The 16931-nt window shown below is 39.1% G+C and overlaps 1 protein-coding gene across 1 annotated transcript in view; it reads right to left on the bottom strand.

The window, feature by feature from the left end:
- cbl (Cbl proto-oncogene, E3 ubiquitin protein ligase) overlaps window positions 1–16931 on the bottom strand; it is a 36200-nt gene that overhangs the window by 17772 nt on the left and 1497 nt on the right. The window contains exon 2 of the mRNA XM_030743694.1: window positions 13580–13827. Coding sequence (XP_030599554.1) covers window positions 13580–13827 — 248 coding nt within the window. The remainder of the gene's footprint in view (window positions 1–13579; window positions 13828–16931) is intronic.

Genomic DNA, 16931 nt, shown 5'->3' with positions numbered 1-16931 from the left:
AAATTTGAAAGAGTGACACCAAATACATATCCTCAGAGTGCATGTTTCAGGAAATTTAACTTAGAGCCACAAACTACACAAGCACAATGGAAAGTGACAGAAAAATTGGTTTCTACTAATATGAGTGTAATAAGGAACTAACAATTTTACTGGTAGATAAAATACTGAAAAAAAAAATACTGTGGAACTGAAATAGTAAATATTCAAATGCCCATCAAACACAATTTCCTGAGTCAACCAAAAATAATAACCTGTTCAGCATTCTTGCTTACTCAGCCATCTGTATCAATGCAAAGTAGAAAGGCAGTGATGCGATATGGCTGTCAATAAACTTTCAAAAACAACCTAAAATGTGTTACATAAAAAAATACAGTATGACATGGAATATGAATGAATGTTTTTCTTTTCCCCAAATGGGGATGAGGTGGCAGTCAGAGTCACTGGCTCACAAACAGTTAATCAGCTAATAAATAAGTCCACATTTTCCCCTCATATCACTGCTAAATGTATACAACAAATATTTGAGCTTATACTTATCTCTCTTACTGTGCATGCTTTCTGACTACTTTTCATCCTATCGCATCTGTTTTTCAGCTTGTTATTCAATCTATTTTAGTGACGCGAGAGGAAGGGGGAAAAAAAAAAAAACACCATCGAACTGTAAACTTTATTTCACCTGTGTCGAGCTGATCATCATGAGAAAGTAAGGAAATTGGGACTTGAATACAAACTGCATACTTCCATAGGAATAACAGATTCTTGCCTCTCAAATCTGAAATAAAATACATTGTAGTCGAAGCTGGGTTTCTCTTTGGAATTTTCTCGCTGAGAATGTCCTTCACTGCTTCTACGATCCAGAAATAGTCACGGGTACATGGAGAAAGCAGCAGAGCTCACAAAACACATGCATATATCTTCAAAGTGACTGAGATGTAGAGGTTAGGACATCCTAGTACATAAGTGTGACTTCAGTCGCAAGGGCCTGGCCAACAAGCAGAGTGGAGGAAATGACTGAAGAATAGGAGAGGAGACAAGGAAATGACACAAGTGAGAGGAGGAAAAAAAACAAAAAAAAAAACTGGGAAATGAGAGGATGAATCTGTCCAGCATCACCATACCCGTGCACCTCATCATAGCATTACAAGCGTTAAGCTGAGAAAGCGGTGAATTACGAGGCGGCACAGAGGGAGATTGTGCTTGGCTGCCGGGCAGGGTGAATTGACATGCACGAGAGAGACAGCAATGAAAGCGTGGCTACTCTGCAGCTGCCCCACACTACAGTACACACCCTATGAGTGGAAAATGGGGGAGTGGAAAGAGTGAATGAGGAAGGAGGACAGTGACTAGAGATGGATGAATAAGATTAGTGTATATTGACATCCTGCCAAAATAGAGCAGTGCTTGTTAGGAAGACTGTTTACTTCAAAGGGGTAGACAAGAATCGGAAAGAAAAAAAAAAATGCAATGCTTGCACAAGTGTTTTACACTGAAACCTTCTCAGTAGTAAATGATAACAGTGATCACTCTTACAGTCTTGATGTCTAATCTTTTGAAATGCTCTGCCCACTTAAAATCTACAGCAAAGACTTGAAACTAGATGCAGTGACTGCTGTTGCCTTTGAAGTCCAGGCTACCCTGATCGGTGATGCAATGTGACAAATGAGACCAGCTACTCTCGGCATTTCCCTGAGGAGCTCATGTAGCTATAGTCAAGAATGTCTTCCCCTTCCAGTGTCATCTCAGGAAAGACAGGCATTTGCGACAATGCATTTCTGTGTGCTTTCTTCAGCAGCTATCATCTCAGCAGGAGGTCGTCCTCAGTATCTTTGCTTCCTGGCCGTACTGGCCTGCTGAGCCTTAAAGCTGCTGCCTTTATCCTTTCTTCTGTCAACCCCTCTCTACTCTGTACTTAGATCTAAGTTACAACAGCTCCCTCCTGCTCTACTTTTACCTACAACATAATCATATAAAGACAGTTTTTGTCTCTCAAGTTTGTGTGGAATAACTCTCGCCTGACTCAATCCTTTCATTTCATTTTCATGAGGGTTTCTTTGCCATCTTATGAATCTACTCATCTACTACCCTTATCTCTGAACTTGAAACATTCATGGAGACTACTTAAGTGTTTGAGCTTATGAAACAATCTCTTCAAACCCACCATTTAATTCAATTTCTAATTCACCACCAAATGTAATAAGTTTGAAGATTGCCACTTGGGACGGACATTTATATGGGTACAACATACATTAAAATATCAAATCTGAAAAGTTTAAAACCTAGTCTAATTTCATGGATTGAAAAGATCGAAGAGAAAGCCATTAAAAAAAAATGTCTTATGGCCATGTGGCTACCTTGCAAGAGTGAGAAAAAGTAAAATCCAACCAGGTTCAGCTAATCCAGCTGTGATCTACAGATAAGACAGAAGGCTAAGTGTTTTTGGTCCAGGCTGTCACTTGTGAGAAATTTTCACCATTAAACTGAAAGAAAAAAAAAAAAACAAAACAAAAAACTGGAAGTCAAATCTTACCGGGAAAGTTGTTTTCGGCTTTAAAAAATAAAAAAATAAACAAATCAATAAAATAATAAATAAAAATGTGATAAACACGCTAAAGGAGCTGTTGAGGCAAAAGCTAATTAAGCTGCTTTAACTACAAAAGCACAAGAAGCTTCATACAGGAAGTGTAATTATGTAATTGTTCAGTCAGAAAATCCCCCAAAATGGAAGTGTGCGCTTATTTGCTGAGTGTGCGTGTGCTGCTGTTAAAATGTTTGGGGCTTAGATTGAGGTCTTTCAGTTAACACGGCATCTGTTAGCAGTTTGCTAACCATCATTCTTCGGTTTTCTAACTATAATGTCTGTATGTCCGATTCAGAACTAGAGAATGAGTCTGAAAGCTAACACTGGTCTTACTGGCATCAAGTAGACAGTGTCACAGCTGTCTCTCGCATGAGATTAGCACTGAGACTGAAACTTTGTTGTATATTTTTGTCTGTACTGTGGTGGAACCCTTGCCATTAGCAGACTGGTATTAGTTTCCAAGCTAAGACATAAATTCAAATCTAAAGTCATATGATTTAGTATCCATCAGCCCTTCTCATTCAACAACAGCTCTGTATTGTGAGTACACTTGGCAGTAGCCAGCACTTCAATAGCCTGCCCCTACAACTGTTACTGCTATTCAAGCTGTCGTGTCTGCAGTGATGGTGCAGAATCAGTGCGCTACAATCGTATAAAATAGCATGCTGATGTGGACTGTCATACTTCTATAACCCCCTCACTGGTTCACTGTCATTCTTAACCACAGCCAAACCTTTTTTTTTGAACACTAGGTTTTTGTCCTCCATCCCCCTCATGCTATAGTGTGACCTCTGACCTTGCAGCTGGCTGCTCCCTTCCTGTTTCCTGCTGGTTGTGATAAAGTAGCACAGCTAGCCAGCCAGCACTGTACTACGCTGCGTTAATTCACCACAGCTCAGCCAGCATGGGTCATCCTCACAGAATGAGAGCTTTTCTGGACTGCCATAGTCACAAGTAGCTTTGGTATCATCATGCTGCTGTGTTATCGCTTCTGCTTAAGGCCAAAAGGGAAATGCAGATCAAACACAAACCGAGCCCGACAAAGCTACCAGAAAGTTGTTTACAACAACATAAAATAAATTAACCTAGAGCAGACCTAAGTAAACTTATTTCTTTATAACAATGCTTCTTGGCAATAAATCTTATATCATTGGAAAGCCTGTTTATTTCCCCTTAACTGGTGCCACATTTGTAAGGAAAATACATTTATGGGTTGAGCAGCAGAGTTGAGTATGTGGGATGCACCCATGAAAAAACCTGCCAAATCTTTGCCAGTGCCAAACAACTTATTCTGCTATTGACTCTTGCTTGGAGCTCCCATATCTCCACAGTTTGGGACCGAACTCTATCATCCAAGATGACAATGCTCACCCCACAGAGCGGGGTTTATCAGAGACTACCTCCAGAATTTGGGAAAGGAGAGGATGTAATGGTCTTCCTGCAGTCCTGACCTTAACCCCACTGCACACTTGTGGGATCAGCTTGAGTGTGCTGTTCGTGCCAGTGGTTGTGACCAACACAACCACACTGGCTTGCGACAAATGCTGGTTAAAGAATGAGATGCCATCCCACAGCAGTGTGTGAAACGAGGCTGAAGACCAGCATGAAGAGGCGGGGCTGGGTTGTTGTGACTGTGTACAGATCTTCCACATGCTACTGGAGGACAACTCCACTTAAGAGACCAGAAAAATACAGACCCATGTTCTTCTTACTCCCCATAGATTTTTGGGAAATCATAATGAAGTAAATTTCTCAACAGATTTGCAAAACCCTTTTGACAAAATACACACACCAACATGTCACAATTGCATCGCACCATGAGTCTATCACAGTGATGCTTTCACAATAACAATATTTAAAATAAACAAAAAAAGGGGGAGGGGGGTGCTGGATCAGTTGGAAATATTGCAGACAGAAACAGACAAAACAGTCTCAGTGCACAAATTAGTTCAACAGGTACAAGTTAATTTATTACAGCCGACACGAGGAGTCACTGTGAGGAGTCACTGTGCTGTTTCAGCAGTATGCAAAGCACTGTACCGAGGACACAGACTGCAGCAGTGTTAATACAACTGATGCAGATAGGACATATTAGGTATTCACATCATGAAGAGGAGTTCCCAAGTATAAGTATTTTACAACAAAGCAAATTAATTTCCAGAAATGTCAGGAAAAATGTGTCTCTCCCTCTCTCCCTCTCTCTCTCTCACACACACACACACACACAAAAACAATAAAATAGCCAAAGCTCTGTCCATACCAAAACAATCTCACAAGCCTACCATCCTGTACTTTTCAAGGACAGAGATCATTTTTATTTACATGTGACAATCCAGGGAAAAAGGGACAGCACTTTCTGCCAGGGTTAATATTAATTCCAGCAGTGAACTTTTAAATAAACAATGTGGTAAATGGCGATAAAAATATACACATACATTAAAAATTAATGTAGCTTTTGTATTGGGGTGTGCACAGTGTGTTTGAAATTCTGGCTTTCCGGTTTGCCTGTCATCACTTTTAACCCTCCAAAAACTGGCTTCATTCCAGATCTCCATCAGGAAACAGCCATGACAGCAAACAACCAACAACCTCGAGACAGCATTGATCCAAGCACACTTAACTGCTTCTTTGCACATAGTCCTAAATAAATAAAATACACAAAAGCATTAGGAAAATCCTTTCAAATGTCTTCAAACACATTTTAATTTATTTCAAGCTTCTCATAAAGCACTTTATCACAGTAGTAAATTAGACATGCTTCAACCGAGATCAGAAATAAAATACTGTATAAAAAAATAAAACAAAGCAGCTCAGTTTCAGCCAAATCCTCTCAATACAGCGACAACCCATATCTGAGTGCAAATCTGAGCTCATTTATCTGTGTGCATAAACAGCAACTGCTTGTTGTACCCTTCGAGGCAGAGAAGATGGTGGGTTGCGTCATGCTAATCACCATAATCTAAGTGTGAGGACTACACGAGTCGACTGCTCAGTGATATCGCTGCGACATAAATAACCATGATGCTCTGCTATTTGTGTGCCTGTATATATCCGCGCACAGAGCCCCAAGCTACAAGTGCAGGAAAATGTAATTGAAGCTGAAACACCCGCAGCCTCTGAAGTGTGAACTGTGTTTTCCATTCCTATCATGATAGCCGTTAGACTAACCACTAAAAGCTTTCCTTAATTTACTCCCAACTACATCACCACCAACTAGCCAACTGTCAAATTTCCCTCCAGTAGCATCGGAAGAGAGAGGCCTTTTTTTTTTTTTTTAATTTCATATCAGTTTGCACATGGAGATGAGCGAAGGAGGAAGCACGTTCAGTCCTATGAATTGCACCGACTGCAGCAGAGAACAGCAGCGGTGGGAAGCTGAACAATGGTTTTTCTGCAATAAGACACGTATTAATACAGTAAATCGTCTCAAGGGTGTCAAAAATTTCAGTTTGGGCATGAGTATGCAAAAGGGCTGAACCCCATTCAAGTCACCCTGAGCTATATTAGGAGATTTCATGGTGATAGTTCAATATAGTTCAGAATTCAAGGTTTTTATTCTTACTCACTTCCTTTTTGGTGAGGTGTAAAACTATCAAAGCTTTGAGGGTGAGTGTGTTTCATTTCCATGGGAAACAATGCCGGAACTATTTCTTGTGTTAACAACGTCACAATTATTAAAACCTCAACAGTACAGGCTGAGAGTAGCATGTTTTCTCACTAAGCTATTCTTTCATGTGAAACTGTCCATTTGAAAGAAACTCAATTTTAAACTGGTATGATAAACAGCAGTTGGTCTAGCTAAAACATAAAACTAAAGCATAGACTGATAAAGCAGACGTGAATGATATTCATGCAAATTTCTCCTGTATTCAGTGTGATCCGACATAACCGTAATGCAGTGCTGCATATCCGCATGACTCCATTCAATACTATAAACACCTTTCCTACAGTATACTAGCAAAAGAGATAAGATGGACTTTTAGATAGGCAAATTTAAGAGCCGTGCCCACAGAGACAGACCTTTGTTTCATGTGGAGGTCAGGTACAGAAAATAGCAAGTCACACTTTAGGACAGCCTTTTCTCAATGAAGCAAAACAGAAAAAAACAGATAAAAATGTCCAAATACTGAAGGTACTGTACCACACACTGACATCTTTCTTTGTCCATGAAGGCTTGACTACATGAGTTATTGACCCCACAGAAACACTTACTATAAACAACTGGAAAATGAAGTTCATGCTGGGATATTTTATTTATTCAGATCTTATAGCATTGGGAAGATGTGAGCACTGCAACAAAAGAAATAAACTTTGAAACTGATAATTAGGACCAAAACAAACGTAGAGCTAGCCAGTGGCTATGTTTATATTTGTGAAAAGAAGTGGATCCAAATCATTGTTTTAATGAGTGGCTGTACAGCAGTCCAGTTGCAGGGAACGCTGAATGAGTAGAAGCTGGAGGAAGTTGTTCCTACTGATTGAGCATTGTAATAATACCACTGAAATTCGTCTGGAATGCAGTTTTCTATTGTGCAAAGGACCGGAGCAATGTGCTGTCAGTAAGGGAAGTTGGAAGTAAGCACAGAAAGAGCAATGGGGTGAAAGGCTAAAGGGTGTGTGGATAAAAATGTTACCTCCTGTGTGGGGGGCTGCAGCTGAATGTTGCTTTATTATTGATTTTTTAAATGATTAACCAATTATTTATTTAGTCTTTAAAAAGGTCTTGTTTTGTTTGATCAACATTCCCAAGGTAAAAATCACTCACCTAACAATGATAAAATAAAGAAGCAAACTGAGAAGCAATAAGCAGAAAAACATCACTAGTAAGTGGTCAAAATGTAGTATTTATAGTGTTTCCTGATACTCTTTGAGCACTGTATGGGTGCAAATGTTGTTAATGTATATGTGTTTAGGCTGCCTCTCGAACATGGGAATAGAGAGGCAACCTAAACACATCCTGTAATACCTCATGAAAATACTGTACAATGCCAAGCAAGCAATTCATCTTTGTCAAGAAAATCATCCATTTCTTTTTCTTTGCTTCCTTGTGGTTAAACAGAGGAAGACTTGGGGCTAGTCTTTTATTAACATCTGCTTTACATGAGGCTCTGTGAAATCTGAGCGATACCGTCATCAGTGTACCACAAAATGAATTATTAAAGAAATTCTAAAAATAGCTCTGCAAATTTGATCCTTTTGCGGCTTAAAGTGGTTTAAATCAGTTAGGGACATTTTTTTTTTTTATCTTCAAATCACAAGAAGAAACAGAATGTGGGGGAAACAAAAAGGATGTGAAAATGTTGACACTACTCAGTGCTAACAGGGCTTTAAAACAAAGCCAGCAGCCATAGTGCCTTACTGACAAAACCATAGTAGAATAAAACTAAGATAAATGAGACCATAATAGATAAACCCCCGGCACCGCAATTATTATATTTCTGCAGTGCAGGCTATTCCACAATGCATCAGCCTGCAGTCTATAAGCTCACCACTTCCTGTAACCAGCTGGACCTATCAACGGTGGTCAGGATGCAATGGCAGCTTAGCAGCCCAGGAAGATGATCAAACAGACTCTCAGAGAGGTCAAAGCAGTATCCGCTTAGACCCATGGGAGGGCAGGCGGAAGGGCTTAGCTGAGGACACATTGATCAACCCTTCTACTGTATGACTATGCTCAGAGAAAGTGCCACGAGTAATGTTTAATGCAGGTTTCGCATCTTGACTACATGTGAATTAGTAAACTGGGGCAAAAAAAAACCCCAAAACAAAACAAAACAAAACAAAAAACCCCCCCAAAAAACTGCTGTTACTCAAGAAGAGGTTTAGAAAGTCACTTTTTTCAACATAGATCAATTATCAACCAGAAAGAGATGGTGGTTACAAAACACTGGACTGTTAATGCAGAAGTCAAAAGGAAAAAAAAGAAGAAAGAATTGCACTGACTGATCACATTTTTTTATAAACCATTATGGTCTGTTAAGCTCAACTTCCTGCTCAGAAATAAATAAATAAATAAAAATGAACAACTTTAAAGGATAATCCTACTCTTCTAGCAATCTTTAAAACAGCCAAATAATGTATTTACTCTTGGGTTGAATCTAAAAATACATACACTGTATATTAAAATCAACTAATGCCAGCGTGGCTCATCGTGAACTCTTATGCTAGAAAATGCTCAAGTGTGTTGTGTAAAGCCAGAAGAGGAAGCAAGTGAAGCAAACAAGGAGGAAGTGCTGACTGCGTTCTGCCGATTCTGACCGAATATGGGTTGTCACTGTTAATTAAGTTTTGCTCGGAGTCGCTGCACTTTCATCTCACCCTCTTATACTTTTAACAATAATGAACTCTTTTCCTCTTCTCTGTATGCATGAACACAGTAAATCTCCTTCCCACCTGACTCAGCTGCTCCAACACGCAAAACCCGAGTGAAAAGTGTTGCTCAACAAACCCAGGCGTATACTGCACTACCTCAACGCTACTTCATCTCTGAAGCTAAACGATCTGCGTGGCTCATATGTTAGTGGGGGGCTGGATAAATAGAGGGTCTAAATCTCCTGGGAAGACACTGCGGAAAAGTCTGCACGACATCACAACATAGCATATCCACCCACTCTGCATTTAGGGCTCTCATAAGACACTCAAATCCTTCACTCTGATTTGAAACTAGCTATAAAGCCCAATCATAGACACTGAAGTCAATGACAAGCACAGATGTTGCCTGAAGTTAAAGTGGAGGAAACAACAAGTGTCAGTCTTCTTGCATTTTAATTTAATCAGCTGGATCTTTCTGTTTTAGCCCTGTGTTAACCTCAGCTGCAGCCTAACCAAATACTAGTCTCCCAGCGTCTCTCGTCATTGGTTGATTCTATAGCATTCTTAAGTGGGCTGACACCCATTGGTTAGTGTCACTGCCACTGCCTTCTCCTTTGAGACAATGGCAGTCTTTGTGTGTAAAGCCTGGCTATCGTGTGTGTGTGTTTCCTCTCCTTGGCCTCTTGGGCCAATCAAGCAATGATAAAAATGAATTTCAGTGAGAAACTGACACTATGTCTAAAAACGGCTTTATCACTTCATGTTAAATAGAGGAGTGGTTGAAATAGACTTCCTCTTCCCTCGGTTGCCTTGGCATCTTTTTTTTTTTTTTTTTTAATTCTGTCTGCAACATTACGGTCATGGTAGCTGAGAAAAAAATCTCATTGAGGAAATGAGCAATAAGATGAGGATGTACATTTTAGGACTAGCTATATAAAATGTTTGCATAATTAAAAAAAAAAAAAAAAAAATCCAAAACAAAACACTGTTTTCAAAAGGAAAGCACAGGTTATGTTAATGTGTGAAGAAACTCTTTGTACCAAGTGTTTCTGATTCAGTTCTGCAAGTAATTTGGCCCTCGAAGGAAATTTGTGTCAAGCAACTAAATTTCTAGCAGTTTTAAAGACCTTTTAAAAGGTCATCTTTACTGCAATAATCAGATTGTGAATGGTACAAATGAACGTACTTACGAGCCAGCTTTTTTCTCGCCGTCATTCAAGTCGTACAACAAACTCATTCCCTCGTTGCAGGCGTATGAATAATCTAAATCATCGCTCTCTTTTCACACAAGACTGTAGACTTTTCAGTGTTTTATTACAAAGACCATGCACAGTGACACTGGAACTGCGACTACCCACAGAGGCCTACTTTGTGAGCCAATTTGCTGCACAGTGACTCTGCTCTAGAGTACTTTTTTTCATAGTGGTGAAGCATTACAGCTTTCCAAAGTAAACTAGTAGTGGCTTCTTCAATGATTTGCATTTTTAGGCCTCTCCCTGGTCTTCTTTGGCTGTATCTTTGCTCTTATCATAACTGCTTGACCAACTCATGTTTTTGTAAACTATTAAACATTAAGACTTTTATTCTGAAGTATTGTATATCCATTATAAACAAGTGACACTCAGGCCAGACTTATGCAGCAAAGCTTACAGACTGCCCTTTCCAAAGCAGTGTTTAACAAAGGGTACATGCGGGCCATATGAAGAGTCAAATAATAGTACCTGATTACTTGACCTTGAAATTAGAAAATTAATAATAATAGTACACAATACAAGTCTTCCCAGGTTATATAATTACAATATGCTTATAGCTATGTGGCAGCAAACTCTGAAATACAAAAATTGCCTACAGTAAAGAGGGCTCAACACAAACGGTATAACACTAATTTGTGAGGTCTCCTTAAAAAGTCTCAAAATGAACATTTTTGCAGTCGTGATCTCGATGTGATAAACAAGGAGTGGATAGGGACTTGTCATTCTCAAGCAACCAATTATATTGGCGCATATTAAAAGACTTTTCTGATTCTTAGAATGACCAAAATTTACAAAATGAAGTTAATGTTTATTCGGCATGACTTGAATCATCTGTAAAGTGTTTACTGAGGTTACAGAGAAAGAGAGCCTTGGGCTATTTTCCCACAAACTTTTTGCAGTACTAATGTTTCTGCTACTGAAAAAGTCAGCACCTACCAGCCATCAAAAAGAAGGTTTTTTATATATATATATATATATATATATATATATATATATATATATATATATATATATATATATATATTCCATAGCCTAACAGCAAAGCTTCACTTGGCAGAGATGAACCAATTGGGATCCCACACTCAGTACAGGTATCAGCTTAATACTGGCCAACAGGGTGCATGTCATACTCTGAAAAACACAAGCCCCGCCCCTCCCTAAAAAAGTACTCAGATATTAACCAATACTAAAAATTACTAACACATTAGATACTAATTTGCTACAGTATCAACACCAATAGTGCCACATTTGCCTCCTCCAGCTGATACAGAACTTTACACAGAACCTATACAGCCTCTCCCCTCACTAACAGCTGTAGGTGATGAACAGTTTAAGGACTTTTCAGTAAAGCTTCAATTTCAACAACACTGAAGTATTAAACAGCTATCATAAATGTTAACCTTGATAGTGCACATGTTAATGCTAGCCATTTAACTATTAGCAATTACCTAATAGCTACATTAGCCCTCAGTTATCATTAAGGTAGCAGCTAGCGGCTATAGCTAATAATAAAATAATAATGTGGGAGCTAGACAGCAAATATTAATCCTGCTTCCCATCAGTAATACTAATAGACAGTGTTAATTTAACAGGATATCACAACTACAGTTTCAGACTGAAGTGCCAGACTGAAGCTGAGAAAAGTTTACCAGTGATTTTTACCATTGACATTATCGTTTCTGTTGTTCTAATCTTGATTTAGAAAACAATACCTCTTTAAATTTGTCAAGCCCCCCCCCGCGATCAAGTTTGAAATTCTAGTATGATGATAAACTGGCTCAAGCAATAGCAAACTATATTGAACTTTGCTCTGCCACAGTGCTATTTTAGCACCGAGTGTCTAGGTATCTGCAAGTGTTGTGTTAGCAAGTTCCTGTAGTTACCTGAAGCACCTGAACACAGTTTTACTCATATTTCTGAATTATCCACATAACACTAGAACACAAGTCTGTCAAAATACTATAGGCTGACTTGCAGAAATACAGTGGCCTACAACTGAAATTTGGATCTCCAAGTTTTTAGTGACAAATTACTTGCTGTACAAGTAGACACACACCAATGCAGAGAAACTTGAGGGTTTTTTGCTAGCAGTCAGAATTGCCAAGGAGGCGCCTTTATGTGTTAAAGTTAATGGAGAGCCATGAATAATTTTTTTCCCTATGTGTGGGCAGAACTGTTCTGTCTCTGTTAGCCTAAACTAACACATACATGCTGTAATGAGCGTTGTGAAAAACAAATGATGCCCGGAAAACGTTGCCATGGTTGGTTCCCCAGTTGACATCTGAAGCAGATGTGTGCCCGGGCAAAACTATTGATGTGTAAGTGCAAGGTACTTATACATGATACCTGACATTTTGCTTTGGTCCTTTGGCTATGGTTTTGGTTCACCGATTTCCAAATACCTCAGAGTAATTGAGGGACAGACCAGTCCAAAAGCTAGTGAAGATAGCAGTCAGAAATAAAAGCTGCCTTGACAACAAAGTGTTATAAGGAATCTGTTACAAGCCATCTTACTCACTGCTAGCAAGACATAATAATATTCTGGACAAAACCCTTACAGGGATAACATCTGATAGCAGTTTATATCATATGGAACGATCTGTTGGAAAAGAGGAAAAAAATGTGCATCATAGCAATGTCCAACAGCATTCGCCCACAGCATACATCAAATCAAAAGGGATCTGCAAGAATACAAAGGAAGAAGATCCGCTCCTTCCAGCAGTCTGCACCTCAAGAGAGGCTGCCAATTGCCACTAACCTCATTTTATACTGAGAAAAATATGTAATAAGTTTTGAGGTCTTCTGATACACCTTTTGTCTTTAACGGATATTCTTTCTAATGCTTTTTTATTTTTATTTTTTTGAAGAAGTGGAATGTTTTATCAATAATCCAAAGTCCCTCCAAACATAAAATCAGGACAATTCCTTATTTTCAGGACAGATTGTACAGTTCAGTTTGTTTCTAGACAGAGAAATAATATGCAAAGCACGGTGCCTCCTACTTGGAGGCACTGTGTGACTTTTAAAACAAGAGAAATTCGACAGCGACATGAAGAAACTATGTTCAAGTAGATGGCAGAGATATGGAGGCACAAAAACAAAGCAGCATGCAGACAGGCAGCTGTAGATTAAGCGCCATTGTGACCACAAACGCTCACATGCTCAAACCACAACACATCTCTCCTCTTGTTTTGATGCTTCTTGAGCTACAGGCAGCCTTGGGGCTGGGGATGGGAGCAATTGTTCACTTGATACCTGCACAGTCATTATTAATCACAGTGAACTGCTGCATTAAGAAGGTTTCACATACCAAAATCGCCCATTTCAGATGGGTTCATTGAGGAAAGTAAACACAGCAGCTCACCAAGTTTGATAAGAGAACAGAGAAGCTTGGGTACTATTACGACGGGCATCCTTTTTCATTCAATTTTCTCACCTGGGTTGTGAATTCTCCTCATACATGCGTTCTTTTCCCTCCTTGAATAAGCTAATAGTCTGCTTGGTCTTCTTTGTTAGGTTCTCCACGAAGACCCGGAAGTACTCGTTTTCACCCAGAGTCTCCATTTTGCCCTCGTAACGAGACAAAATGGTGCGCAGGTGCTGGTAGGTGTCTGGCAGCAGGTCCAGGATGTAGGGAGGGCTGTTCTTCAGAGCCAGTTTGGGGTTTTGGCATAGCCGCACCACCTGCAGAAAGGGAGGATGTGAGGGGGAGGGCAAGATACGGTTAGAAAGAGTACATGAGATACAACCAAGCTAAAAGATGTGGTAGAAAGTAAGTGATGAAAGATCTGTTAAAAGGACAGCGAAACAAGAAGACAATCTGAAAATTGTCCCATGTGTCACTAGGTGTTTTCATTCTCTAAATCACTCAGGCATTATTTATATCATATAGAGAGAGTTTTCCATAATATAGCTTCCTCCTGCATTAGAGCACTTATCTTTAGTGCAAAGTAGTGTTTGTGAGCCTAGACAGGAGCCACGCAGATCAGAAAATGTCAACAAAGTTAAAGACAGAGACAAAGATCCTAAAAGCCCCGTGAGGCTCAGAGTGACGCAAGACTATATATTATGCAACAGAATATATATACATGACGTATCAAAGTTTAAATACCTAGTGGTATGAGTTATTTCACTCATCTTCACTGTATTTTCGCAAAAAATATCAGAATGAACTAGAAGGCAAAACTACATTAATTATGGAATTTCTGTTCTTTTAAAGATAATCACCTTCTTTTTTAAAAAAATTTATTTACTGTGGCTACACAGTATTTGATTTGATTTCGATACAGTTGGATGGTGAATAACAAAATCCACTTCTGTTATTTATACTCCTCTAAGTGCTTATCCAAGTTGTGTCACAGGGGGCTGAAGGCTACCCTGGCTGACACAACAGGCAGAGCATAGCCTGGACAGGTAGTCGGTCCGTAAGAGGGCTAACACAGAGAGACAGACAGCCATTCACCATTTAATCCATAACTACAGCCAATTTTGAATCATAAATCAACTTAACATGCATATCTTTGAACTGTGGGAGAAAAATGGGCCAACCAGAGAGAACCCACACGATTGCACAGGCCCGGGGAGAACATGCAAACAGCTACCCGGCAGGTTTAAACTTCGCTGAGGCAATAGTCCCAACCACTTAACCTGCTGCTTTAACATACGCTCAATGAAAACGTTAAAAAAAATAAATAAAATTTTGATAGAAGTGCCTGTGACATGTCAGATGCTGCTTTGTCTTATAACGGACCATCCATCCATCTTCTTCTGCTTATCTGCACATGTAGAAGAAATTTTATATACATCGTGCAAAACGATTCAGCTTTAAAAAAAATAAAATAAAAAAATATAGGTACTGTAGCGCACAGCCCTAAGCGTGCTTTACAGCAGCTAGGCCCTTCTTCTCTTAAGACATGACTTTCTGTAAAAAGGAGTTCTTCCACCTCCTTCTTGACTAGCATGTTTCAATCATGCAGCGGTTCACCGCAGTGCGATTCTCCACTTCTTGAGTATGTTTAGAGAAGCTGTTACTGTGTTTAAACTTCTCCATTTTAATTTGCACATGCTATGCCACTTCTGCCTTACAGACGCAAATTCTCTTCACTTAACATTTGGATATGATTGCCTTGCAAATTTGAACAACCTCAAGCGAGCTACTTTGAGAACACAAATACAAACAAAAGCCAATTTTTACAAGCACAAGTGTCGACTGAACTATCACTGCCTCTACTAAACTGTGATGGGTCATCAAGATAATCTTCTGCTACGTGGGATGATAAAACATGTTATTTTACACCTCCAGTACCTGTGGTCATACTATGGGAATCGAGGTTATGCCCGAGTGAAACATGATCAGTGGTGTGTATAAACACGTTTCATTCTCAGTAACAAATGGCACTGCGTCAATTCATTCATCATCACAAAATACATGGTCATCTTCCTCTCACATTTAACATTTATTTGTTTTATATAATTAACTAGTCATTCTATGAGAGTTAATACCTGATTGTGAAACATGCTTAAAGTTATAATGCATAGTATGCAAAACTAAAAATGTCCTGATGATTTCATTCATAATTTAATTTACCAAACTGAGGTGTGACTGGAGGAGAGCCAGCTTTACCAACAACGTGTCCCAATTCCATCAATGTTCTCTAGGCCTCCTAGTGCTGAACTCTAACACGAGTACCCAATCCTCAAACATAAATTCATGCATGCACTGGTACAAGGTCCCAGCTGCTCAACGCTCTACACCAGCGGGTGTGTTAAGGCTTCTGACTTGAAGTAAAATGTTGACCCCCTCCAAGCTAAACTGCATTCCACTCATCTCTCTCCTGGATGATTCTATACCTGCAATCATTATGTAGATTTTTTCCCCACATCAACTTCAAGGTATTTTACAGGTCGAAGACAAGTTGGAGCTGGTTGAATTTTGGGGGATTTTAGCTGCAAACAGCCATTTTAAGTGCTTCCTCACACATGCTGCCTTCAGTATAGTTAAGTGAAAAAACTTCCTCCAAGGTTTTCAATGTCACAGGATTGACAATGACTCCTCGTTGCAGGAGAAAGTAACATGGTATTATGATCTGTGTCTATACTCTTAAAAGCCTAACTGAATGGATTAAATCCATGTTGTGGGCAAAGAAGTGATCACAGTCTTGATACACTTGTTTAGTCATAAAAATGCATAAAAAAAAGGAATAAATAAGAAAGAGCTGACTTTGTAAACGTAAAGTACCTATCAACTATGCACCTCCACACTGGCAGACAGCTAACAAGGGCTTGTTCGTATGAAATCGAAACTCTAAGACAATAATTTGTTATAACAATATGACCTGAAATTCACTGGTTGATACCAGCCAAAATTTCATATCCTACTGAAGGAATTTCAGTATTTGGTTTTATTCTACCTAGTTAACCCAAAGGATGAGGCGCTCCAACAGCAGTGACAGAAACAGCACCTGATGTTAAAAATGTATTAAAAGAAACCTTTAATACTGTAATACTTCAATAATTTAACTTATAATTACTGGAAGTAGCTAAACTAAGAACGGTGCTGCTATGCAATGCAGGTAAAAATGCATGACATAACTGTAAAACTAGGGACTGACTACCTACTTGCCTATAACTATATTTATATTTATTTAGGTATCCCCCTTTAGAAAAAAAATTTTTTTTTTTAATTATTTCAGATCTTGAACAACTATCACTGAACATTCAGTCTGCACAAAATTGATGTGACAACTGATAAACATCAGCCACTGCCACAGATGTAGATCTTGAAGAAC

This window comes from Archocentrus centrarchus, chromosome 13 (genome assembly GCF_007364275.1).
Source record: "Archocentrus centrarchus isolate MPI-CPG fArcCen1 chromosome 13, fArcCen1, whole genome shotgun sequence".
NCBI classification, from domain to species: Eukaryota; Metazoa; Chordata; class Actinopteri; order Cichliformes; family Cichlidae; genus Archocentrus; species Archocentrus centrarchus.
This window is presented reverse-complemented; position numbering and strand designations above follow the sequence as displayed.